General features: G+C 49.5%; 6 protein-coding genes across 8 annotated transcripts; 2 read left to right on the forward strand and 4 right to left on the reverse strand.

The window, feature by feature from the left end:
* Window positions 1–92: 92 nt before the first annotated feature.
* FOXG_01929 (uncharacterized protein) lies at window positions 93–1,865 on the reverse strand. The gene has a single exon (XM_018379050.1). It carries the CDS (start codon window positions 1,208–1,210, stop codon window positions 731–733), a length of 480 nt encoding a protein of 159 aa, XP_018235061.1. The 5' UTR covers window positions 1,211–1,865; the 3' UTR covers window positions 93–730.
* Window positions 1,866–4,142: 2,277 nt separating this feature from the next.
* On the forward strand, window positions 4,143–7,428 carry FOXG_01930 (uncharacterized protein). Its single transcript, XM_018379051.1, has 2 exons — window positions 4,143–4,716; window positions 4,869–7,428. The coding sequence occupies exon 2, from the start codon at window positions 5,089–5,091 to the stop codon at window positions 7,018–7,020; it is 1,932 nt and encodes a 643-aa protein (XP_018235062.1). The 5' UTR covers window positions 4,143–4,716; window positions 4,869–5,088; the 3' UTR covers window positions 7,021–7,428.
* Window positions 7,386–8,673, reverse strand: FOXG_01931 (uncharacterized protein; the record flags this gene model as incomplete). Its single annotated transcript, XM_018379052.1, has 4 exons — window positions 7,386–7,689; window positions 8,104–8,387; window positions 8,440–8,574; window positions 8,623–8,673. 4 exons carry the CDS (start codon window positions 8,671–8,673, stop codon window positions 7,386–7,388), a joined length of 774 nt encoding a protein of 257 aa, XP_018235063.1.
* A 415-nt stretch (window positions 8,674–9,088) lies between these two features.
* On the reverse strand, window positions 9,089–11,953 carry FOXG_01932 (endo-1,3(4)-beta-glucanase). Its single transcript, XM_018379053.1, has one exon. It carries the CDS (start codon window positions 11,069–11,071, stop codon window positions 9,509–9,511), a length of 1,563 nt encoding a protein of 520 aa, XP_018235064.1. The 5' UTR covers window positions 11,072–11,953; the 3' UTR covers window positions 9,089–9,508.
* Window positions 11,954–13,230: 1,277 nt separating this feature from the next.
* On the reverse strand, window positions 13,231–16,874 carry FOXG_01933 (mannan polymerase II complex MNN10 subunit). 3 transcript variants are annotated; one of them, XM_018379056.1, is made up of 5 exons: window positions 16,291–16,726; window positions 15,711–16,210; window positions 14,960–15,382; window positions 14,624–14,906; window positions 13,359–14,571 (listed from the first exon to the last, which is right to left on the reverse strand). In XM_018379056.1, exons 3-5 carry the CDS (start codon window positions 15,363–15,365, stop codon window positions 13,902–13,904), a joined length of 1,359 nt encoding a protein of 452 aa, XP_018235067.1. In that variant the 5' UTR covers window positions 15,366–15,382; window positions 15,711–16,210; window positions 16,291–16,726; the 3' UTR covers window positions 13,359–13,901. The 3 variants fall into 3 exon arrangements, with proteins under 3 accessions (XP_018235066.1, XP_018235065.1, XP_018235067.1); XM_018379055.1 differs by having other exon boundaries at window positions 13,231–14,571; window positions 15,711–16,874; XM_018379054.1 differs by having other exon boundaries at window positions 13,231–14,571; window positions 14,960–16,639.
* Window positions 16,875–18,791: 1,917 nt separating this feature from the next.
* On the forward strand, window positions 18,792–22,832 carry FOXG_01934 (uncharacterized protein). The gene has a single exon (XM_018379057.1). It carries the CDS (start codon window positions 19,600–19,602, stop codon window positions 22,615–22,617), a length of 3,018 nt encoding a protein of 1,005 aa, XP_018235068.1. The 5' UTR covers window positions 18,792–19,599; the 3' UTR covers window positions 22,618–22,832.
* Window positions 22,833–22,836: the final 4 nt, after the last annotated feature.

Raw genomic sequence — 22,836 nt, forward strand, 5'->3', positions numbered from 1 at the left:
TGCCAACTCAGGGATTCCTGGCCAACTATGGTAGCAAGTTAGTACTGAACTGGCCCTGTTAAAAGCAGCCGCGTAGAATTAACCTCACATGACACAGGAGAAGAAATTTGATTGCAAAACAAGTAGACTTTTATTGGTCTATCCAATTTAACGCCTTCTGGTCTATTTGCCCATTGCATGACCAAAGTAATATGCAAAACTCCTTGAGACAGTCGCTAAATCCAATATGCTATATTCCATACCACACATGTCGTGGCGTTTCAAATCATTTCATGCGGTTTTCTTTCGGTGCCCGAGACACCGTCGTCAAAGAAGACGATAAGAAAGACAGCCAATGCACACTGCTTTTGTTTTGGCGTCTTTTGTTGCTATGCTCTAATGCAATGATTATAGCGAAGTTCTGAGGTGGTGTTGCTCAGATCGTCAGCTGTTATTCCTGTTTGGGTTGGAACAGGCGCTGATCTTGAGATGGTTGCATCACCCAATTGGTGATATTGTCGTGAACAGAGACGGCTTCCAGAGTCGTGATTAGATGGATAAAATGCAACGCTCAAGGCGAGGATCTTCTAAGGGAGGTGATTTGGTGTGCCTGAGTAACGTTGCGGGCTTTTGGTGGCAGGCGTTGAAACTGGTGTTCTAGAACTCTTCCAAGTTTCGCCGCTATCGACAATCGGCGAGCCCGCATGCCCGCCCATCCATTATCACTGACCTTGCCATTTCAGGAAATGGACTACGATGATTTGACGGAGGAAGACGAGGAAGAAGTCTGATCATCGCTTTCGCTGTCGCCTTCCAGTGAGAAGTCAACGACACTGGGGGCTCTGGTGCAGCAAGGGCTGATGCCAATGAAATTGTCCTCCTCGATTTGTTCAGGACAAGAGGCGCCAAAGGTGAAGTCGAAGTGAGAGAGCATCTCCTGGTGCTGGAGATTCTGTGCGGTCATCGGCTTCTCGCTAGGGTGGGTGATCTTCTTTCCCTTCTTGTTCTTGGTCTTGCGCTCCTTGGTGGCATCCTTGTCCTTAGACCCCCACGTCCAGGTACGGGACAGCTTGTTGACGAGTGATGATTTTGATGATGAGACGGACTTGTCACTGTTCTGGCTGGACTTGGTCATGGTAGCTGTGATCTTTCCTGGGGTGTTGGCCTCGACGATATTTGTGCTTGAAGCGTCGGAGCGCACAGCGCGGCGGAAGTGCTCTCGGATGGCCATTGTGGATAATGTGTTGTAGTTGGCTGTAAAACAGGGTGTCTCGTTTTGTTATAGAGATAGAGAAAGGTGTAGGCTCGATGAGTGTATGTTGTTGAGTTGTTATGATCGAGGCAATGAGCTTGGAATTGACAGGATCCTCAACTAACTTTGAAAGTGCTGGGGATGGTATGGGCGATCGTTTATCATAAATGGATGGAAAGAGATAAGTGCAGCAGCCAGGACATTTAAAGGGAATCCCTGGAGACTGGAGATAGGAAAACCCCTCAAAGCCTTCGGTCGTTTCGGCCTGTATCCATGCGTTCTACTCTCTGGTGGCGCCTTGGAAAACCTGGGCTTGGTTGTGGAGGTGGAACCGCCTTGGGGTCCCTGATCCCGGGTACAAGTGGTACATTGGGGCGTCCTTTGGATTGCCTCTGGGTCTGGTAGCCCCCGGAAATGAAGACGCTGCACTGTGATTAGCTCAAGAGGGTGTCGGGGGCGGAGAATAGCGGAGGAGTCGGCGGCTTATACGGGGTCTGACCCTCAATGAGGTCAGTGTTGGCCAGAACAACTGTATGGAGAATCCCTGTAACGTCGGGCCGGGGAGTTGATTTTGGTACCAAGAGCACATTGCTCCCTCGCAACCCTCTCGCGGTTGGCCATGTGGTGGTGGATGGATCGGAAGTAACAGTTTTTAGCAACGCTGCAGATCCAGGAGTTGCAGACACATGTTGAGGCTACACAACCTACGCCACTATTGGTAAACTATCAGCCTCAAAGGGGCAGGCCGCAGGAGGGCGAAAGGTTGTTTTCTGCCTCTTGGCTCTGCTACTGGTTTTAGCCGGTGATCATTTCTATGATCGTTCTGACAGTGACAAGGGTGCCCAAGTGAGATTACGATTGCAGGCACCAGAGTTTCGTGCATGTCGACTGGCCCAGGCTTGGCTGACAGAAAATGGATCCAATAGCGAGCCTTGTTTCTTCCATTCCACCATACAGTACATATAACCATAGCCGAATGTGTCCGGTAGTCGATGTGGAAGTCAACGGAAGCATGGCGTTCAGGAGTTAGGTGAGTCGTGAGGCGCCTCGTGTATCAGCCGTTAATAATACCTGTCTCATACCGTCGACGCCTCTAAAAACAGACTTTTCATCTGGATATCGAATCCCGCAACACAGCAATGGGCCTCGTGCATGGTGTAACATTGGCCGTTTTCGACACCACCAGCACCTCATTTAGACTCCAACTCGAATCTAAAAACACGGGGTCGGCGACAAAGTCGAGCCGTGGAGGCCCCCGCACGATGTCATCCACTTTATGCCCACTCGCCCACTAGCATTGTTGGGGGTTCTTGGGGTTTAGACGGGGGGTCGTGAACAGAACGACAGGCTAGACTCTGCGAGGCAAGTCATCAGGTAGCGTCATTGTGAGAAGGTAACGCCGAGCTGGGTCCGTTGAGCTCCGTTATGAGCTGCTGTGTTCAGGTTTCTGAGATTAGGCCACGGCTCTAGGACACGTAGTGACATCCAATTCAATGGCTTGCTTCCACTTCCAGGCACCGAGCAATCTGCAGTCTAAAGTCTCTGATGAATGCCACACTCTGCCAAGACTGTGCATGTTGATGCACATTATCCTTGCACGGAGATCCTTCTTCACGCTCGAACCGCCTGATGCAAATTACGTACTGGGGAATCGGCCCTTGCTCGGATAATACTTGTGAACGAGGTCAGCCAACTCCATCTGTCTTTGGTAGCTAGTCGCGCGACAGTTGAAGCCGTTGGAGCCGTCGCCGGGGTTTGCAACTGTCAACTTTGCGGGACTGCTAATAAACCAACAAAGTCTCTCTCCAGCTGGCCAGTGGCAGGTAGAAAAACTCAACGTTTTCTCACTGTTTGCTTCTTCTGCAACCATTCCGGGCAGGGCAGGACGGAGTTCGGCAGAGACCGGACCGGTGTTTGTCACGGTCTTGACCTCTAACCTCAAGGCACTCAACTATCGCCGTTCCCGTTGGCTCCCGTTGCAGCCCACAACATGTCTCATTCGCCACCCGCTCTCGGCGCCGGACTTGGCGTCCCGTTAGCAGCGCGGATAATTGCTTGAAGTTTGAGCTTATCGAACATGGCACCTTCTTCTGCTGGTTGGCTGAGAGGTTTTGATTGAGGCGGCTATACTTGGCTTGCCTCTGAGCAAAGTTTTCTTTTTTTTTTTTTTTTTTTTTTTTTCTCTCATGTCTTTTTCCTTCTCGTAAGTTCACTTCTTGGCTACCGGAGTTGGCGATGATAAGTGAAGAGATAACAGCGCCTGGTCTTGGCGTGTGGGGACAACATTAACCTTGTCAATTGAACCCGTCGACAACCGTTCAGGCTCAGGTTAAGCCGGTGCTATTCGCTGATGATTGTCTTAGTGGACCATCTTTGAGTCTCGCCAAGTCTTATTCCCCCCTCTGGTCCACTTCTCGCTTCGAATTTGTTCGGCGTAGCTCCGTCCTTGTGGCGAGGTGATTCCTGCTTGTTGTTCATGTCTTAACATGGGGGAAGAAGATATCGTGAGCAGTACATCTGGAAATATCTGGTTGCATCATGGTGGTTGTCGCTGTTCTCGGTGACTGGGGTATTTATTTTCATGGTTTGCTTTTGCCAAGCTGCAGGCATTCCTGTTGCTCGTAAATAACAGCCTGAGGCATCTCTGATTTATTGATGTGGATATTTCTGATATTTACTCGGTGCAATATATCGCCGAAAAGTTCGCACGTATCGAATTACGAACAGATAAAGATTTGATAAGATATGTATGATAAGACACGGAGCATCAGCACGAAGCTACTCGATAACGTCTGTTGAGGCTCTTGGTAAGAGGACCACTTATATCAGGAGCTAGTAGAAAAGGCCACTGTGATTCCCGGACATCTTTTTGATCGGACGTCGTCATACATTGTCCCAGGCGCAGTTGAATGCTGCTGGTTCACACACATCTGGCTTATTAGGCTGAGTTCAACAGAAATATTCTACTGACCGCTTCGACGTTGAGCGTCACATCACCACGTGCAGTATTTATTAGTTCGAGACACGGGCAACAAGGTCCTCGACGTGCTCAAATTGCTGCATGTCTTTGATATTATCCGTCATTTTTGATGCAGTGAAATCTACATACAGGGTAAGTTCCACAGAAGACGCACCAGCGGATGGGGCTGCTACAGGGGACATCAGTGGTCAGCACCACCTGGACATGTGCCGTGACCAATGACATAGCGCCCTCCAAGCCCCAGACAGCGATTCGAATCAGGAACGGGGGCCTCGATCAGTAAATTGATGATCAACGTCACGATCTATTGGAGGCGGGCCCAGTGACGCACCTCTTTCACACTCTGACAGCACGGTACCCGACCTCTCTTTACCTGCCACGCCCGACTCCTGACTCTGAGGCCTGCCTACGACAGGCGCAGCTTCGGTCGCGTGAGTTTTTGATTTGACCACATGATAGTTTCAGATTCAACGGACATTTATTGATCCAGCCTGCTCAACCTAAGGTAACTCACCAAAGTACCTTACCTACCGACCATCTCTTCGACTGTCTTCTACAGCCCACCGTTTTCTTTCTGTGCTTTTTGTCACATTGTCTCGTGTCTGCATGAAATAGGCTCCTCAGCGCCTTTATCTTGCTTGTGATAACCATTCGCAGATACCCAGGTCGCGGACGGACACAGCCCCTGTCACCGTCTTCGTCTGTTGGCAACACAACTGCCGTGTTGTGATTGTCTGAGTTCGCACTCTACACCCTCCCCGCATCCGGACTCTTACCTACGGCAGCCAGATAGCAACAGCTTTAAAGCATCGAGTGTCTCCTCCAGATTCGAGATTGTCAAGTTTGTTACTACAACTTCTTATCGAACACCGCTGTGATGGGTGCGGAAGACACTGGGGGTGGTGGGCTACCAGCCTCTTCCTCATCCTCTAATCCACGAAGAACCGGCGGCAGCCAGTCTATCGCTCGAGGTGCCAATACACAAGGCTACGACGAACAATCACCTCTACTAAACAATGATGCCAACAATGTCCATGGGGAAGCGGACGACTCACAGGTCAAAAAGAGCATATGGTATTTGCTCATATTGACCATTAGCATCGGTGGTCTCCAGATCGCATGGTCTGTTGAGCTTTCAAACGGATCACCATATCTTCTGTCTCTTGGCTTGAGCAAATCTCTCATGGCTCTCGTCTGGATTGCTGGACCCTTGACTGGCACCCTTGTTCAGCCATATGTGGGTATGCTCAGCGACAATTGCCGTCTGCCCATGGGTAAGAGAAAACCGTTCATGATCGGGGGATCTATTGCCACTATCCTCTCCCTCTTGTTTCTTGCCTGGGCCAAAGAGATTGTTGGTGGTGCCGCCAGACTCATGGGTTTTGACCCAGAGTCTAAAGATGTGAAAACAACAACTATTGTGGTCGCAGTTATCGGCGTTTACGTTCTCGATTTCGCCATCAACACCGTCCAGGCGTCCATTCGTGCATTCATCGTCGACTGTGCGCCAGCTCATCAGCAAGAGTCTGCCAATGCCATGGCCAGTCGGATCACCGGATTTGGCAATATCGTTGGATACATTGCTGGGTATGTCGACCTGACTCGTCATCTTGGCTTCCTTGGAAAGACGCAATTCCAGATCCTCTGTGCCATCGCATGTTTTGCCCTTGCCTTGACCGTGTTTGTGAGCACCGCCTTCATCAAGGAGAGAGATCCTCGACTTGACGGCCCCGCCAAGAAAGAACAACAAGGCGTTTTCTCATTCTTCTTCACTATTTTCAAGTCGATCAAACGCCTCCCGCCTCAGATCAAGAGGGTATGCGAGGTCCAGTTCTGCGCCTGGGTCGGCTTCTTCCCTCTGTTGTTCTATACGTCCTCTTACATCGGAGAGATCTATGTCGAACCATATCTCCAAGCGAATCCCCACATGTCTCCGGAACAGCTCAACAAACTGTATGAGCAAGCGACCCGAATTGGTACCTTTGCACTTCTCATCAACTCGATCGTGAGCTTGCTCACAAATGTGTTCCTTCCGTTTTTCATTGCTCCAACGTATGATAGCCAGCCAGTCACTGGTATTCCAGGAGAGAGCCCTGCAGGCTACTATGACTCGGATGAAGATGAGAAGCCCTCGTGGTTAGACAAGCTGGCCATTCCTGGCCTGACTCTTAAGCGTGCTTGGTTCCTGTCCCTCCTTCTTTTTGCTGGATGCATGTTCGCCACGCTTTTCGTCCGAACCGTAAAGGCAGCAACCGTGCTTGTTGGTCTTGTTGGTATCACCTGGGCGATGACACTGTGGGCTCCATGGGCCATTATCAGTGCCGAGATCAGCCGGAGAGATGCCCTGATACGAGCTCAAAAGATGCGATTGGCGGCCGCCAGAGCAAACAATGACGGAACCGCAGATGACGAGGAGGAAGAAATCGACCAGGCTGGAGTGATCCTTGGCATCCACAATATGGCGATTGCAGCACCTCAAATCATTGCAACTGTTGGTTCCAGTATCATCTTCAAGCTCTGGCAGAAGCCCAGAGGCACACCGGGAGACCACAGTATTTCTATTGTGTTCGCCCTTGGTGGAGCTTGTGTCCTGATTGCATCATTCTTCGTTGCTAAGATCAAGGATGATGCTTCTATGCCAGCTGATGTTATGATCGAAGCCGAACAGGGTCGGAGTGGGACAGAAGAGGCTCCAGAACGTCGACCTCTCAGCAGGCGCAAGTCTACCAAAGACCAGCTTCCCAGAGCGACCCAGGCCCGGGCCACACTGACACGACACAAGAGTTTCGGAGGCGCCGAAATGCACTAAGAGCATCAATACAAACGCACACACAGAGAGACGTACACGCCCTTGAACGAAGCATGGGAAGGCGCTGGGTAAGGCATCTGGATTGGCATTTGGCTCTATTTCCCAAGCCTAGGAGCATATGGAGGGATGGAATACCATTTATTTCTTTTTTAGTTAATTTGATAAGTACCTAATGCTAGAAGCCCTAGGCATAATGCTGGGCTATAGGTTGGATGTTAGAACCACAGTTTCATGTTTGAGCGTAGATCAAGATATCACATTCGTTCCTCAGCTCGTCTTCATCTGATATACATCGCTCAAATATCCAAGCTTACCCATCCACCACCATGACGCACAACATTCCCAGGACAGCCTACGCCACCAAATTAATCCATTGGTTTCGGGTCTGCGGACTTGGGACCACACATGCCGATAGAGACCCTTGTCTCGCCAGGAAGAGGACCAAGGGTAGGGTTGATGGTAGTGAAAGGGATGAAGCGAAAGCACCATAAGACATCGTCACCCTCACCACAGTAGCTGTAATCACAGCCGAACGAAACCTTGGGAGCAGCTGTGACGGCAGGGACATCAGTGTCGCAAGCCTCTGGGTTGTTAGGGAGGGCCAAGGCTGTTGAGGCGAAGAGTAAGACGAGATAGTTGATGGGGAACATGCTGAAAGTTGTGATGCTTCTGTGCCGAAGTTAGGTAAAGACTTTCTGTTGCCAAAGTTTCCAACAGAGGAGGGGGTTCTTTATACAGAACCTTGGTCAAACAAGTGCTACATTCGAGAAGGCTTCCCTGTACTCGATTCACCAACAGGTGCTTGTTTTCGTTGCAAATGATGGTATATAACCCTCACATGATACTGTGGCTGGGTTTCATATGGACTAGAACAACAGAGAGCAAGTACAATAAGCGAAAAGCCGCGTATGGAATCGGCAGATGTGGTTTTCAACTACTATACCCGAGGCAAAGAATTTCACAAGGCGAATAAAATCGCCGAGAACTGTAAGACCGAGCGGGAATGTTGTACTTCGGAAGACTGAACGCCAACAGTCTCTGTTATCTATTTATACACCGGCCCTCAAGTGGCTCTCTTCTTACATGGATAGCATCTTGTTTCCAGCCTTCACCCACAACGACATAATAACCCCGATGCTGGTTACCCAAACTAAACTGCGTACCCGTGATAGTCGGGGATTATCCTGCAACCACAGGTAAGCGATATTGTACAAGAGACGGCTCACAACATAGCCGAGACCGAGGATATTGATTGTTGGCGCTGGTACGGCTGCGAAATTTGCGGCCAAGATACCTGCGGCATAGCAACCAATAGTTTCGAGGCCGTTTTCTGTGGCAGCTTTTGCGCGGAGGAGGAATTGTTTATGCTGCGATCGTTAGTGGGAGTTGTGCGATGGACAATCATACAATGAAACTTACAGATTTATCAAGAGTTTGGCAATTGGCGATTCTGTCCTTGTGTGAGCGAGGGTTACAGTTGTCGTAGGTCCCTTTGGCACCTGCGGTGATGGTGTAGGCGTGAGGGAACGTGATGATGAAGAATGCAGCTGGGACCTAAAATGTATAAGTTGAGGGCTGATCACGAGGGGAGAAGGGTCGTACTGTGAAGAAGGAATAGTTTCTCGTGAGATCGAGACCAAGAAAAGACTCCATTGTGGTTGATAGGAGTCGTAGTGTGATGAAGAGAGAGCTATTAGGTGATGGATGAGATGAGCTCAATTGTATTGTATGATGGAGACCTCTGTTTTAAATCACAATCAACAAAACTGTTGAGAATAACGACTATCTGATGAGATTGAATTATCGTGAGTTTTTGGAATAATTATCAAACTTGTCCGACAGTTTAATAATCAGGCGTAACTGTTGGTTAGACCCGCTTCGAGTATGAACATGTTGAGTTAGCATAACGGTTATGATCAACCCAAGAACCCAAGTGAGGATAACGACTGTTGAACAACGTGATAACTGCTTATTCAATTCTACCGATATGTAATGGAATAGCAAATGTTATTCTTAACACGATGTGAGTAGATGAAAGTAACATGTCATGTCTACGGGCATTAATTATGCCAATGACAAGAAGAGGTGAAAATCTGGCCATATCGGGTTTGGTGTATCCATCCCCAACACCACTAACGCTGATCAATATGACTAAGAAACAGGGGCATTCTCAACGTCTTTCAACATCATCAGCATTCCCCTTCTCAAAACTGCCCTCTGGCAATATACACGTTCAGCAATCACATCACAGAAAACACCCAAAGCAGGCTCGTAAGACTCGCATTGCTAAATACTTCATATGCTCGCATGGTCATCAACCACTTGTAGCCAAGAGATGACTATATATATGTACTGAGAAGAGTAAGGGCTGACATAAGAAATCTAGAATCGAAAATGCTTTGACAGATGTTCAGTATCTGTTAAAATGTGATGTAAAAACAACCGCCACCGCCGACCTATTTCTTTCCTTCTTGTGTCTGGGGGTATCTCATATGTTTGTAAAGAAGAGAAGCTCGACCTGCTCATGCAAGATATCGCTTCGAGATGACGGATCGCTTGGACCCGACTCGCCAACCGTTTCCGTCCCAGCTTGTGGTGCCGCTTGATTGGGACTTGGTGGTCTTGTAGGCTCCGGGGCCATGGTATTGGCCATTATCGTAACTTTGGCCAGTGCTGTAGCCACCGCCTTGGCCTTGCTGTTGCTCAGGGGTATAGCCGTTGCCTTGGTCTTGGCCTTGTTGACTGTCAGGAGAGTATCCATCACCGTTCTGACCTTGCTGACCGTTCTGAGTGCCTTGTCCTGGCTGAGTACTGCTGGGTGGGTTGGTCTGGCCATCACCGTTTCCGCTCTGGCCGTTACCACTGTTGCCATTGCCACTGTTTCCGTTGCCCGAGTTTCCATTACCCGAGTTCCGTTACCAGAGTTGCCATTACCAGAGTTGCCGTTACCGGAGTTACCGTTGCCAGAATTTCCGTTTCCTGAGTTGCCATTGCCAGAGTTGCCGTTACCACTGTTTCCACTACCGCTGTTACCGCTGCCAGAGTTGCCGCCACCGGTGGTTCCATTGCCACCGCCATATGAGCCTCCCTGGACGTAAACCTTGATACTGTTTACGAGCCAGTAAGCGTTCTTGAAGTCGGCAGGGTTGTTGGCAACATAGTCCTTGCAGTCTCCCAAAGACGAAGTTTCTGGGTTCTTGCCCCAGACATCAGGAGAGCCAGCCCAATCACCACAGAAAGTAGTATCAAAGACGATGTTGTTCTCCTTGAAGTGATCGTCGATGTTGCAGCCTTTACCGCCGTTGAATTTGGCAGCGGGAGGACCCCAGGATGAAGGGGTGGGGTTACCGGACTGGATATCTTGCCGTCTGCGACCGCGGTGAAAGAACCATAGTGTATGACGTTCGGATGTCCACTCAGTGGCGTAGACCCCGCCGCCGATGTCATTGAAGCCATCGCCGTAGTTCTGGTTGTCTGATGTGTTCTGGCCACAGCCGGCAGAGGCACCAGCAGAATCGCAGTTCTCGGACTCGAGGGTTGTACCCTGAGTGGTGCCGTCATTGGTGATGCTGCAGCCAGGTCCGGTGTGGAGACTGATCTTGTTCTCAGTCTGAGTGTTGACACCCTCAAGGATATCAATCTCGCCAGAGGTTGGCCAGTTGGGACCGAACATCCAGTATGCGGGCCAGACACCAGGGATGCTGCCAGGCATATGGGCAATATCGGCGACGAAGAGACCGTGAGTAAAAGCGTCGTGAGAGGTGACACGGACAGACCTTCGGCCGTTGGAGGGGTTCTTTGTCTGGTAGTCTACACCCATGTAGACAGCACCATCGACATAGCCAGCCAAACCCTCAGAGTTAGCGGCGTCGGCATCGACGTAGTCAACAAAGCCGTGTGTAGGATCCTCCTCGTTGAAGAATTCAAAGGCCTCGAAAAAGTTGGAAGAGTCGTATGTGGTCTTGAGGGAGTACCGAGAGTAGGAGTTGTTCTGTGCAAAAGCACCATTGAAGAAGGCCGCAAGGCCCAGTGCGAGGATGGAGGAATGCATTGCTTCTGAGGTCTTTGGAGAAAAGACGGGAAGAGGCGTGTTGTTTCTAATTATTCGCAAGATTGATCCTGATTTGAAGCTGAAGTTTTGAGTGAAGGAGAGAATGCGATGAAGTCGTTCACAGAGATGATTCGTGCCGGGTGGTGTATCAGAGTGAGGCTGATGCCTTGAATGTTGAGCGCAATAACCAAACGATTTATAACAATAGATCCGTGAACTATTGTCTGAATGAGAGAATCCCCAGCCAAAAGTGGAGGGAGGGCTGGAGGGGGGAGGCTATTGAAGTGAGTGACAATAGCTCTGACACTGCCAAGGAGGTAGGTAGTCCAGCGATATAATTACTGCTCCTAGTCAATAGGAAACAGTAACAAAACCAAGGCACAAACAAAAAAAGAGAGTGGATGGCAGAGAATGATAAAACAAAGACGGTCAGCCAGCTACCGAAAGGATTGAACGGTGATGGCGACGAATGCAGCCAAGAAAGAAGTCAAGGAGTGGATGTGTCTTCTCTAGATTCCCAAGAACAGCTCAGCCCCAGAGTAACCAGACACTGAAGACGGAAGAAGCCAAGGCAAGGGAAGTACAAAGAGAGAGACAGAATGAGAAAAAGAGAAAAAAGAGTGAGGTTGGTTATGGTCTAGTAAAGGAAGGGCTTCCAAGGAGAGGGAATGCGGGAGCTATGTATAAGTTCATGTCTCTGATATGGGACGGAATGTCTTGCAGCCTCTCCTTTCGAACGCCAAGCTATTTTGAGAAACGAGACTAGCCATGTTTCTTTGTTACTCTCCCACCCCTTGTCTCGTTTGGGCCCCGTGTTGCTTCTATCAGTTCATGCTTCAGAGATCAGATGGATGCTAGTGCTCGTGCTGTGCAGGCCGTCCGTATGCTAAAGATTCCGAAACAATAGCCAAGGGGAGTCAGGACTCTTCATATAATACAGTGCCACCAATAGAATCTCCCACAACCACTTTTGTCCAGAGGCTCTGATGCGTAGCTTGAGAGTCCGATTCAGAGAGGGCCAAGGCCAATCACTCCAACGGAGAAAAAGCTTAGCGGAACCATAATACGGCTTGGCGTGCCTGGAGATGGCCGGCTCAGGCAGGGAGATGGATATGTCGGGACCTGTGATAGGCTGATGTCAAGTAGACGGGCGGGTTCAGGGGTTTGCATCCACTAGACAGCACGCTATCTTACAGTGGAGTGTGCAGGGGGGGGGGGGGGGGTTCAGTGAGTAGTGGAGCTGGAGCGCTTTCAGATGGGATGAGAAACAACTGACGACGAAACAGAAACATTCAGCTGAGTTGTGTTTTCTGCTGGAATTCTCTATTGTAATATATTGATTATCTATGTGAATGCTATTGTTCCTGAATTCGTGAATCACACAACTAGACTGCTATCCGCATACACCCAGTCTATCAGGCACCCAGACTTTGGTATCCATAACAGCGCTTCTATAGCCGCGCGCTCAACTCGTTTCTATCCCTGTCTCTCCACCTGATGCCATTCATCCATAGAGGTTGAGTTTGAAGCCCAATGTAACAAGAACAAAGAACATCCAAACAAAGCACTCAGCATAAATCACACACTTACGTAGCCCAACTGACCTCAAATAACCTGATCTTGAGCCCATCTTGAATCGCTCATATTTCAGCTAGGCTGAATTCATTCCTTACCAAGACATTTCAGTCTCTTAGCCTCGACGCGCGTTTTCCAGCCGCCACACTCATGCAAACAATGACCTATTCTGAAACATAGTCTCAGGAATGGAAGCAAGACTAGACCTTTCTATCCCTTCTCCCTGCCTACTTTTGGACACACTCACACACTCACACACTCACACATACAAACTCATGCTGCTGACCTCACCGCAAAACCTTTCTGCCACCTCCTTTCTCTTCTATCCTCTTCGATACTCCAACATTTCCACTTTGAACCTTCAAAATTCGATGGAAATCTACACACCGTATCCGCACTCTCCTGACAAGGTTAGTCTACTTCAACGGGCGGAGAATCAACTCCTGGTCTATTCTTCCGTGCCGTGGTCCCGAAATCACATCCCGGTAGTTATGATCTCGGCTCTATAGACGAACAAGATCGACGTCGTTCTCAAGGTCCAGGGCCACCCTGACAACCTCCATCTTTTAGACTTTTAGAATGTCGTGATATTTCCCCTGATTGTAGTCTCGCTACGCATGTTGTATCAGCTTGATCTGTGTCTGGGATTATCCTTGCCTAATAATCACCCATCACTTCCGGAGCATCTCACTCATCCGACACGAAACAGTTTCACTCCACGCATCTTATTACCTATCAGTATCAGATAATTCCCCCGTAGGTGGTTAAACATTTCTTTCGGACCGATCGCAATCCCAGCTGCTCGGGTATGTACTGTAATTAAGGTACATAGTATGTTCTTTCTAATTGACAGCCACATGAAACTCTTCATACATCCTCCTTCACAACCTAACAACCTTTTCATATCTATAAAACACTCTCGATCTCCTCTCATTTCATACCATGAGGGTTCGGTAAGCACGTGATGCTTCCGAATTCAAACCTCTCCGTGCGATATGCAGCCGAGATTTCCCCTTACATCTCGCGACAGTCGCGGTATTCTTTCTAATGCCTCGTCTAAGTGGGTATATGCAGTCGAGAAAAGAAAAAGTGCAAATCATGTACAAGAACTCCGTGGCAAGCATCAGCACAGTCATACCATAGACTGTTTTCGTGTCCGTTTCCCGTATATCGTTTCGCCGAGTTGATGCGTCTATATCCCAACAATCGAGTAAATCGTCGCTTCATTCATCTCACAGCTTCATTCAAGTGCTCTTCACAACTTGACCTTCTTGCCGGTGAGCTTGAACCAGATGACCGCAATGAGATCCTCCTTAAAGCGTTCCCAAGGGTTTCGGTTGAGCCAGTAACTGAACTCGCGGTAATAGTACATCTCGCCCCAACAGTCTCGGCCCCATTCGCACCCTGCCATGTTGACCAGGAAATCGCGCTGGTTCTCCTCATAGTGGATATGCTTATCCTTGGGACCGCCGTCGGGGTTGCAAGCTCCAGGTGGGAAACTGTTGATCTTGCGCTGATGTAGGAAGCCGACATGCTTGCGCACCCACGGCTGCGATTGATATAGCTGATCCAGCGCATCTTGCTCCTTGTGTTCCCACTGCATGTGCTTCTGCTCATATGTGACAGGATCCCACCAAACGTCGAGGAGTCGGTCCGTCCAGTCGCTGCGCCGCATGAAGAAGGATCCCAGGTTGAAGCCGGCGCAATCCTGTGTCATGATCATGTTGATCGAGTTGGCCTTGCCATCCCCAACAGGGCTTCGCGAGACCTCATCCAGATAATGATGGGTGAAAGGATGCGATATGTTGCGAGGGTTGAAGTAGTTGATGTCGCGCTCGACTTCTGTCTGCAGGTGGTTGAAGATGTGGTCTTGAAGTGATACTGAGGGCTCCATGACGAATGTGTTCAAGTCCAGCCACCAAACCCTGATATCGTGTTTAGTCTGTTATTCCATACGCACAGTCAGGGTCAGCTTACCATTCGGCCTTGGGGTACTTCCTCAAGGTCGACCGAATAAAGTCGACTTTCTCCCAGCTCTCCCGCCACTCGTGCGCATACTTCTTCTTGGTGCTCATGTCCACAATTTCCAAGTCGTAGCCCCATCGGTTGACGTACTTTCGCTTGTTTCGCACGCTGTCTCGCTCGATAGCCCATTCTCTGGCACCCTTCCACTCCATGACACCACCTCCAACATTTGCGCCCAAGATAATGACAAACTTGTTGCCGCCACCGAACGATCTCCTCCAGTAATATACAAGAGCTGCAAATGATCAGTCATAGCCGAAGACGCGAGGTAAGCCAGGGGCAACTTACGGGTTGTGTAGAATATGGTATAGCAGAGCATCGCTACCAGCATGAATAGTAGAAACATCTTTAGTCTTCTGCCCATTCGCCCATAAATCGATCGTATTCTACCGGCGAGCGGCACCTTTCGAATCCATCTTGGTCCCCGTCCATGCTTTTCCTTCCAAGTCTCACGCTGCCCGTTAAACTGCGGGAGACTGCTCGATAGTCGCCGCATGTGTCTGCTGAAGAACCCCTTGTTTTGAGTCGAAAACGAAGAAAATGTGCTAGAGTTGTGAGGTCGCATCTTGGCCGATTCCCATACAACAGGGCCGCCGCTCACGTTCGCCGGAGTCGACCTCCCACTGTCAAGGCTCAAGCCTGGACTTGACCAGCCACCACCGGGAACAGGTGAAGGGCTTCGCGAAAGGGTCATGGAAGGACCTGGGGTATCTGTAGGAGGCGGGCTCAGCGATTAGCCCGCGAACTAGGTTGACTGTAGTTGACGGTCCATGGAAGTCAAAGACAAGCGAGATATATCTATAAAAAAAAAGAAAAGGGAAAAGGAAGAAGCGAGAGCAATGTGCTTAGGTAGCTGATGAAGCAAGGATGACCAAGAACAAGTCAAGGCTGAGGCCACGCACAAACTAAGGCAAAGAGAGACAGTGGGGAGGATAACAGTCGAAAACATGGTTTAAGGGAATCCGCCAAGAAGCCTCAAGGTATGAGAACTGAGACATTGACCAGACAACTGGAGAGCGTCACTATCAACTGTACGTACCTGGAACTGGAGATAAAGGACTGCTGTGAGGCTGCTGTGGCCTCTGGGGATCGGAGGATAGCAAGCCCGGGTTGATCACGATATGGCTGACAGAAGACCGTTGTCTGGTATGAAATGCACGGGAAGGGCGATCGCTAAACGAGCTCGAAGAGCCGAAGGGTGAGCGTGATGAAGCCAGCTTGAGCAACGTCGCAATCGGCGACTTCTAAGAAGGTTGCCGCTTATGCCGGTTATCGCGAAGTGGAGGGTGAGGGGCAGCAACTCTCGTGGAGGGTCGCAATCACGAGGCTCAAATTGCTGTGATAGCAATGCTTGGTGTTGTGTGTTTTCCCCCCCTTCCCTCTTTTCCACTTCTCCTTCGCCCACTCCGCCTCTTCTGCCCAGAGTCGCAGGAACGAAAAGTTCGCTTTGACGCCACACACGTCCCGACTTTTCCACCTTGGCAAGGGAGAGTATCCAGACGTTCTCCAAAGTAGCCAACCACGGCCGCAACTGTTCAGCTGGAAATGTGGCGCAGAGTCAGAATATAGTAGACGGAATGGAATATCGGGGATCGTGACGGGGCGATGGGTGGCAGTACCGTATACGAGGATTGGGTGACGTTGGCAGGTATACGGGATGGTCGATGCGATGCAACGCGATGGTGGTGACAGAAATAGGTTAGAATTTCCCGTCGTGGTGGGTGGATGATGAGAGAATCCGCAGTGAAGCAGGGCAGTGATGGCGCAGTTTTCTTTCTTGGCTTTATCGTATCGACACTATCCTAGTCTAGTAGGTACAGTAGCTTCAGTGATGGAGCTTCTCAAGGATTCGGTGTGATTATTTGGATTGGATTCAACAGCAGATCGCAGAATGCACCGGTAGCGAGGAATAAAACGAGTGTGATGCACTGAATCGCAATGTTTTGAGGTGTAATTGTTGAACGAGCAGTGATGCGATGCGATGCGATGCGACTGCGGGAGTAACGGTGAACGACGGTCGGTGTAAATGCAATCGAGTCTTGTCGCAACTGGATCCGAGTAAGATGCAAGATGCTGCATTGACTGGAGTACACTAACAAATTAGCCGAGTCAGTCACTGTGTTGGATGTGAACCTCGTATCGCATCGTATCGTTCAATAAGACGAGCAATGTAGGTTCGCTTCGTGGTGGAAAGTCAAAGTTAGGAAAGGATGAGAGTGCAGCAAGTCCAAATTATTGTAACAGAGGCCAAGAAAAGTCAAGCAAAGACCAACTACCTACCTACGAGCACAGCTCTCAGGGGGTGAGCTTTTCTTTTGCTTCAAGGTTCCCTTCTCATAAACAATAGGGGGATCCTGGACTATCAGAGCCAAGAAAATAACTATGCTATACTTGGTTCTAATCCGATCCCGAGAATTTCCTTTTCTTGAGAAGGCCAGGGGATACCGTACTCCATCTCTGTGTAACAAAAGATCCCTTGTTTGTCAGCCCCCAAGATGACAAGCTGCAGTCAGCCTCTTCGCTACTGTTGCATTGGGAATTGAGTGACCTCTACTGGAAAAGACGACATTTTTCGAAGTAATGGATCCTGGGTGCCTTAGTTAAATTTCCTATACTCTTCTAACCCTTCTAGCCCTTCTATTTTTTAGCCTTGGACCCCTATCTTAGGCCAGGACAAAAAAAAAGAGAGGAATTACGTCAGAGTTCATCATCTCCAATCTGCCGAGACAATTGATTGTAAAGATGCGATTAAAGAGTACACTGCCAGTCTGAACCAGTAGGTACTTGTCTTGTAGGGCAAAAATGTCTTGGGTTGGTGATTCTTCTTTGCCTCTAGAACTTCTTTCTCCAGGTGCTGATGCTGAGATTGTATAAACTCACTGATGTGGAACTCTTACTTCTGATTGCCTTCGTAGCATTTTGATAGCCCAAGAACCCCACATTCCTCATTGAATTTCAGGTTCAGGGGGTGTAACCGTCAACGGAAAGCCAAGAGTTAGCGGTAATCAGCTAATGAGGAGAGTGAATTGAGTTTGAAACCAAGAGCCTCTGTCGCGAGGACATTTCAGACATCATACACACTTCCAATGCCCGTGCCTGATATTCACGATGGCAGTCTGCAACTACCGTAATTACCTCTTCCAATCTCGCCTCCGATCTTGTATATGCCGATGTTCATTTCTATTAGCTTTGGTGGGTTACATTAAACCAAACCTACAAGCCAAGCCTGTACCTGTCAATCACAACTTGGGCCTCCAATGAGCATTCGCATCGCTGTCATCTCATCTGTCAAATAGAACGCATGGATGGTGTGCACAAACCTTCCTGTCAATCCTCTTTTGACAAATCCAGGCAGAATGAGGTGTCCTCTGGCACGTGATGCATCCTAGAGATGATGTTTGATCCCTCTTCGCAGCTTCAGTGGATGCACCATGAACCAGGAAGCCCTCAGACAAGTGTCTCCAACTGGCGGCCTCCTGCAAAGCGTACCTGGATACTCCAGAACCGAATCATGAGACACCGGCATGAGATGCAACATTGTCCCGAATGGCCATGATGGCCTCTGGAGAACGGTGAACTCGATTTGACCAGGCCAGTTTAGCGACCCGTTCAGTGCTGAGGGCTCAGAAGGAATCTCTTAGTTTTGAGTACGTGTCAACAAACAAGAGGTTGCCAAGTCACTGCATGCCAAATAGGTACCAATTGTATCCAAGTTGTGGTAACAAGGACCTTTCACGTTGACCCAGTCATACTGTCCATGATCAATATACCTGAAATCACGACCGAAGATGTCAAAGTTGACCTGATTCAACCCATCCGAATCAACGCTTCAATAGCAGTACCAGGTTCAAGCGTGGCTTGATTTCATAACAGACCTTGTCTCGACCAGCCAACAAACACCACAAGCCAGGCCGGGTGGCCCTTTTCGAGAAGGAAGACCAACGCTTTTGTATCCAACATGTGTGTATGATTGACAGACTAACAGCAGCCGGATACCGGACCCTTCCACCCGAATACACTCTGCATCGCGACAATAGCCAATCGAGCATTTTCCCGCCTCTCCATCAGAGACGCGTCTTGGGCTTTTTACCTAAAGAGCAATCTCCCTAGTCCTTGTCGAATCAATTCTGGTTCGATATACGTATACCAGTCGCAGATTCTAGGCGTGGTCGCCAATACAACGGCCTACGAATCACACACACGCCAATGTCGGCGCTTAGAACTGACCAATCACACACTCGAGCCCCAGAAGGATGGCGGCTATTCCACACTCTCGGTTGCCCCAGGTCATTCAACCCACAGCCTATGAGCTATTGTTCAACGTTTGGACCTCGAATGCTTTATTTAGCCATGCATCGAATCGATGCGGGCTTCTCATTAGAGTCCAATCAAGATGCTTTGCGCCCTTGGCTCTGCTCGATCCTGGTGCTTTTACCTGGGACCATCTTCAGATCCACAAGCAACAACACTGCAGCATGCAGTTGCTCGAGGTGCTATTATCGGCCGCATCCTCACTTTGATTCACTTCCCTAATGTCGTAGTTTTATCCGTTCTCCTCACCCTCAAGTGATAACTTGTCTTTTCATTCTCTCTTTTGGCTTCTTATTGTCGCTGTCGGTCGTTGATTGTGAACAAGCTATTCTTGTCACATCCTATTGTTCACATTCTCTCCTTTGTTCTACTACATACTAACTGGCTTTTTTTCTGTATCGTTTGCTTCCAACAACAGACTATCATCTAAACAGCCAAGATTTTGACATTCTGAATCTTCATCCAGACAACGACGATATAGTCATCTGTGGAAAAACAAACACCAGACGATACAATTTCCATTCAATCGCCAGCCATACATGTCTAAACACTAGATACTGTTAGCTTTCCTTCTCATTTTGCTTCCCTTTCTCTATTCAAAGACTAGTCTTTACATCATGAACAACGATACTCATAATCAAGCCCCGGTACACCCACCGCCGTACTCCGAAGCCCAGCCACGGCGTCGAGAAGAGTGGGAGGATTGGGAAGATGACGAGCCTATCACGCCCATCGACGCTGGGGAGCAAGTCTTTCCAACTCCGCTGAATGTGTCCACTCGAAACTCCAAACCCTCAACACGACGTGCATCAAGAGCCTCTGCTGCAAGAATTGTCCGGGTCAAATCACGCCAGAGACAGAAGGTCCAGAATGCCAAGGCAGGCATCAAGCTCATCACGGATATGTCAACATTTCGCCGCCAGAACTACATGCCAACGCCGGCAGGACGAGCTGGGAAATTTGTAGATGCTGCTGCTCTAAAGGCATTGGAGGGAGAACCAACATCAGCTTCAGTAGGAAATTGGAATTGGTTCAAGAAGAGCAAGGACCAAAGTCCAGCAACTGCTTCGCCGCTGTCATCAGCCCAGCCAGCTCAATCAGCACGTACACCAGACAATAAGCTCTCGCCGGATGATAGACCCATCGTCATTGGTCTGGCTCTCTCATCTGAGGAAGCGGGCAACTCTTCCCGGTATGACGCCGCTCCGACACCTATTGAAGCTCCAGCACAACCGTATTTGCCTCGAAACCCTTCTTCTTCAAACCTATCTCCATTTCCAGTTCAGCAGAAGTCAGTGTGGTCACCTGATACACCCGACACCGTTTCCTCATTCAGCACCATTCGATACGCCTCAAGCATTTATTCACAGTTTCCATCTCCCGGCACGACAACGGCCGCCAATGTTCCACCCGTGCCTGCGGTTCCAGCAAACTTTAAGAAATCAGCTCATCAGAGGCTCATCAGCTTGGAACTCGGAGGCAGAACCCCCGATGACTCTGATGGCGGTACGCCATGCACACTATTCGAAGAAGATGGCACTTCGAGCCCACACAAACAAGCAAGGGGAAAGACATCAGCACTGACGCCTGATAGTGCTGCATCCAAGTCCCGTGGCTGGTGGGATCATCATGTTGTCACTCCTTTTATGGAGAACAGACTGACATTCACTACCAGTCCAAAGGTGTATACTGACTCACCAAAGACTATCCGAGGGGATGAATGGTGGAACAAGCAGGAGACCAAGCCTCCTCAAGGAGAATATCTTACACCGAGCTTGGCTCCTGGCTCATTTCAAACACCAATTGTCAAGGAACCGACGCCACGCAGGACACCATCTCCCCGTTTTGAGCACACCCAAGAGAGTGAATCTGGACCTTCAACTGCAAGGGCATCCCCCGTTCCTGAAACCATATCTATTTCAGAAAAACCACGAATACTTGTGATCGAAGAAGAAGAAAGTACCGGGGAACAGCTGCCTGCATACTCGCCTCCCGAAAAGAAGAGCCAGGCTGCTCCAGTAAGGTACAGGGCTGTTTTCCCGCCTGGACACCCACTTCAAAGCCAGTTCCCCCCCTCACCCGGTCCTGTGTCTCCTGGTCTCTCCTCTACCATGTCATCCCAACGAGCTGAACAACTAACTGATATTCCACTCACTCCGGCCCCGCGAGACAAACTGCGTCTCTCTCAAATGCCTCTCCCAACACGACCGCTGGGCACATCTGCACCCCGTGAATACTCCCATGGCCAAGCCGAACACGCCACCAAACAAGAGCGCCAAAGAAGACGCAACGAGAAGGAAGAGGCTGTTGCTCGGCGCCTTGGTGGCTTCTGGAGAGGTCGAGGATGTATTCCTGAGAGGGGTTGCTTCGGTCGGACTGGACGCGAGGGTCGACAGCGCCGTCGCGTCTGGATGATTATTCTGGGAGTTCTTCTTGCCATTATCATTCTTTCGATCACTTTAGGCGTTGTTCTGACACGCCCCAAGCATTCGGACGAAGTGCCATCAATCTGGGTCAACTTGACGGATTTCCCGCCCATGCCAACTGGAGACTTGACAATCGTTGGACCGGACAATACCGTCGCGAGGAGTGGATGTACTGAGCCATCAACCATGTGGAGTTGTTCTCTACCAAAGGAGCAGCATGACTCGGTGAAGCCTTACAAGCCTGACCAGCCAACCATTATCCTGCAGATCCAGTGGGACAACAGTACCCGCAATGATTGGAAAACTCCCGGCGAAGAGCCCCCTTCGTTGAAGGAGCGTCGAGGTATGGGCGGTGCCGCATATGCAGGAGACACTATCCGAGCACGGGAGGCGCCCAACTTTGAGCCCAGTCCCAGTCCACCCAAATTCCAAGAGATGTGGTTTCTGGGAAATACAACCGACAATATCAAATCCGATAAAAAGGGTGGCGAGGCGACTCCTTTCTACATCAGCCTGGTTAATTCTGTCGAGGAGAGTAGCCGCAAAGAGCTGACCAAAAGGCAAGAATTGGACGTGAATGTTAGCCTTCCTGAAGTGCTCCCATCCCCTGATCTCAACGAGAATGGTGCATCCAAACCAGCTGTCCTGCTCCCACAGCCGGTACAGCAGCCAGTGAGGCTCTACGACCGCGGACTTCCGACCGAGCACTATGGCTTTTACACCTACTTCAAACGGACCATCTTCCTTAAGTCGGTAACGGTTCTCAATGATACCAAGGATGGAGACATCCCCCTAGATGAGGACGGTGGCTGTCGAGAGACAGAGGCTGATTTCATCGCGACATGGAGCGAGACACGTTTTCTCGTTCAAATCTGGACACGCACACTGGCTGCCAACACATCGAAGCTGATCGATCCTACTGGGCAAGGCGCCATCGACGGATCACCAGAGCTGATTCGACCAGGAACAATGCCGTACCCGGTGACAGTAACGATGGATACACATGGAGGAGACCCAGGGAAAAAGTTTGTCTGGGCCTGGCCTATCGATGATAGACAGAAGATTGATGAAGAGAACCCTAAGCTACTGGCCAACGACATAGGAGCTGGTGGCACGTGGATCAACAAAAGGTCTCGAGGAGACGAGAAATTTGGCGGATTCGACGGCGGGACCGGAGGATGTAAATGCCAATGGGTGAATTGGGTGTGAGGATGTTCACCATCAACCTATTAATTGATTAATGATGGGATGCATTTAGATATGCATCTAACATGAAAGCATTGGAAAGGGCGTCGTGGAATATTCAACCCTGAAGGGTATTTTAGTTACTAGTTATCAAAAGGGATCAGTTAAATGTATTAGCTCATCTCTGCTTCTATTATATCTGCTTGATGTTTAGAAATGATAGTCATGATTCAACTTAGTAGA

The sequence above is a fragment of the Fusarium oxysporum genome, chromosome 5, assembly GCF_000149955.1.
Source record: "Fusarium oxysporum f. sp. lycopersici 4287 chromosome 5, whole genome shotgun sequence".
NCBI lineage: Eukaryota > Fungi > Ascomycota > Sordariomycetes > Hypocreales > Nectriaceae > Fusarium > Fusarium oxysporum.

What these genes read in the sequence shown, in the direction of transcription:
- FOXG_01929 (XM_018379050.1), bottom strand. Translation starts at nt 1,210, where the DNA reads ATGGCCATCCGAGAGCACTTCCGCCGCGCTGTGCGCTCCGACGCTTCA.
- FOXG_01930 (XM_018379051.1), top strand. Translation starts at nt 5,089, where the DNA reads ATGGGTGCGGAAGACACTGGGGGTGGTGGGCTACCAGCCTCTTCCTCA.
- FOXG_01932 (XM_018379053.1), bottom strand. Translation starts at nt 11,071, where the DNA reads ATGCATTCCTCCATCCTCGCACTGGGCCTTGCGGCCTTCTTCAATGGT.
- FOXG_01933 (XM_018379055.1), bottom strand. Translation starts at nt 15,365, where the DNA reads ATGACCCTTTCGCGAAGCCCTTCACCTGTTCCCGGTGGTGGCTGGTCA. An exon ending in TACCATATTCTACACAACCC is followed by an intron (nt 14,907 to 14,959) that starts GTAAGTTGCCCC and finishes GATCATTTGCAG; the next exon opens with CTCTTGTATATTACTGGAGG. An exon ending in AAGTACCCCAAGGCCGAATG is followed by an intron (nt 14,572 to 14,623) that starts GTAAGCTGACCC and finishes ACACGATATCAG; the next exon opens with GGTTTGGTGGCTGGACTTGA.
- FOXG_01934 (XM_018379057.1), top strand. Translation starts at nt 19,600, where the DNA reads ATGAACAACGATACTCATAATCAAGCCCCGGTACACCCACCGCCGTAC.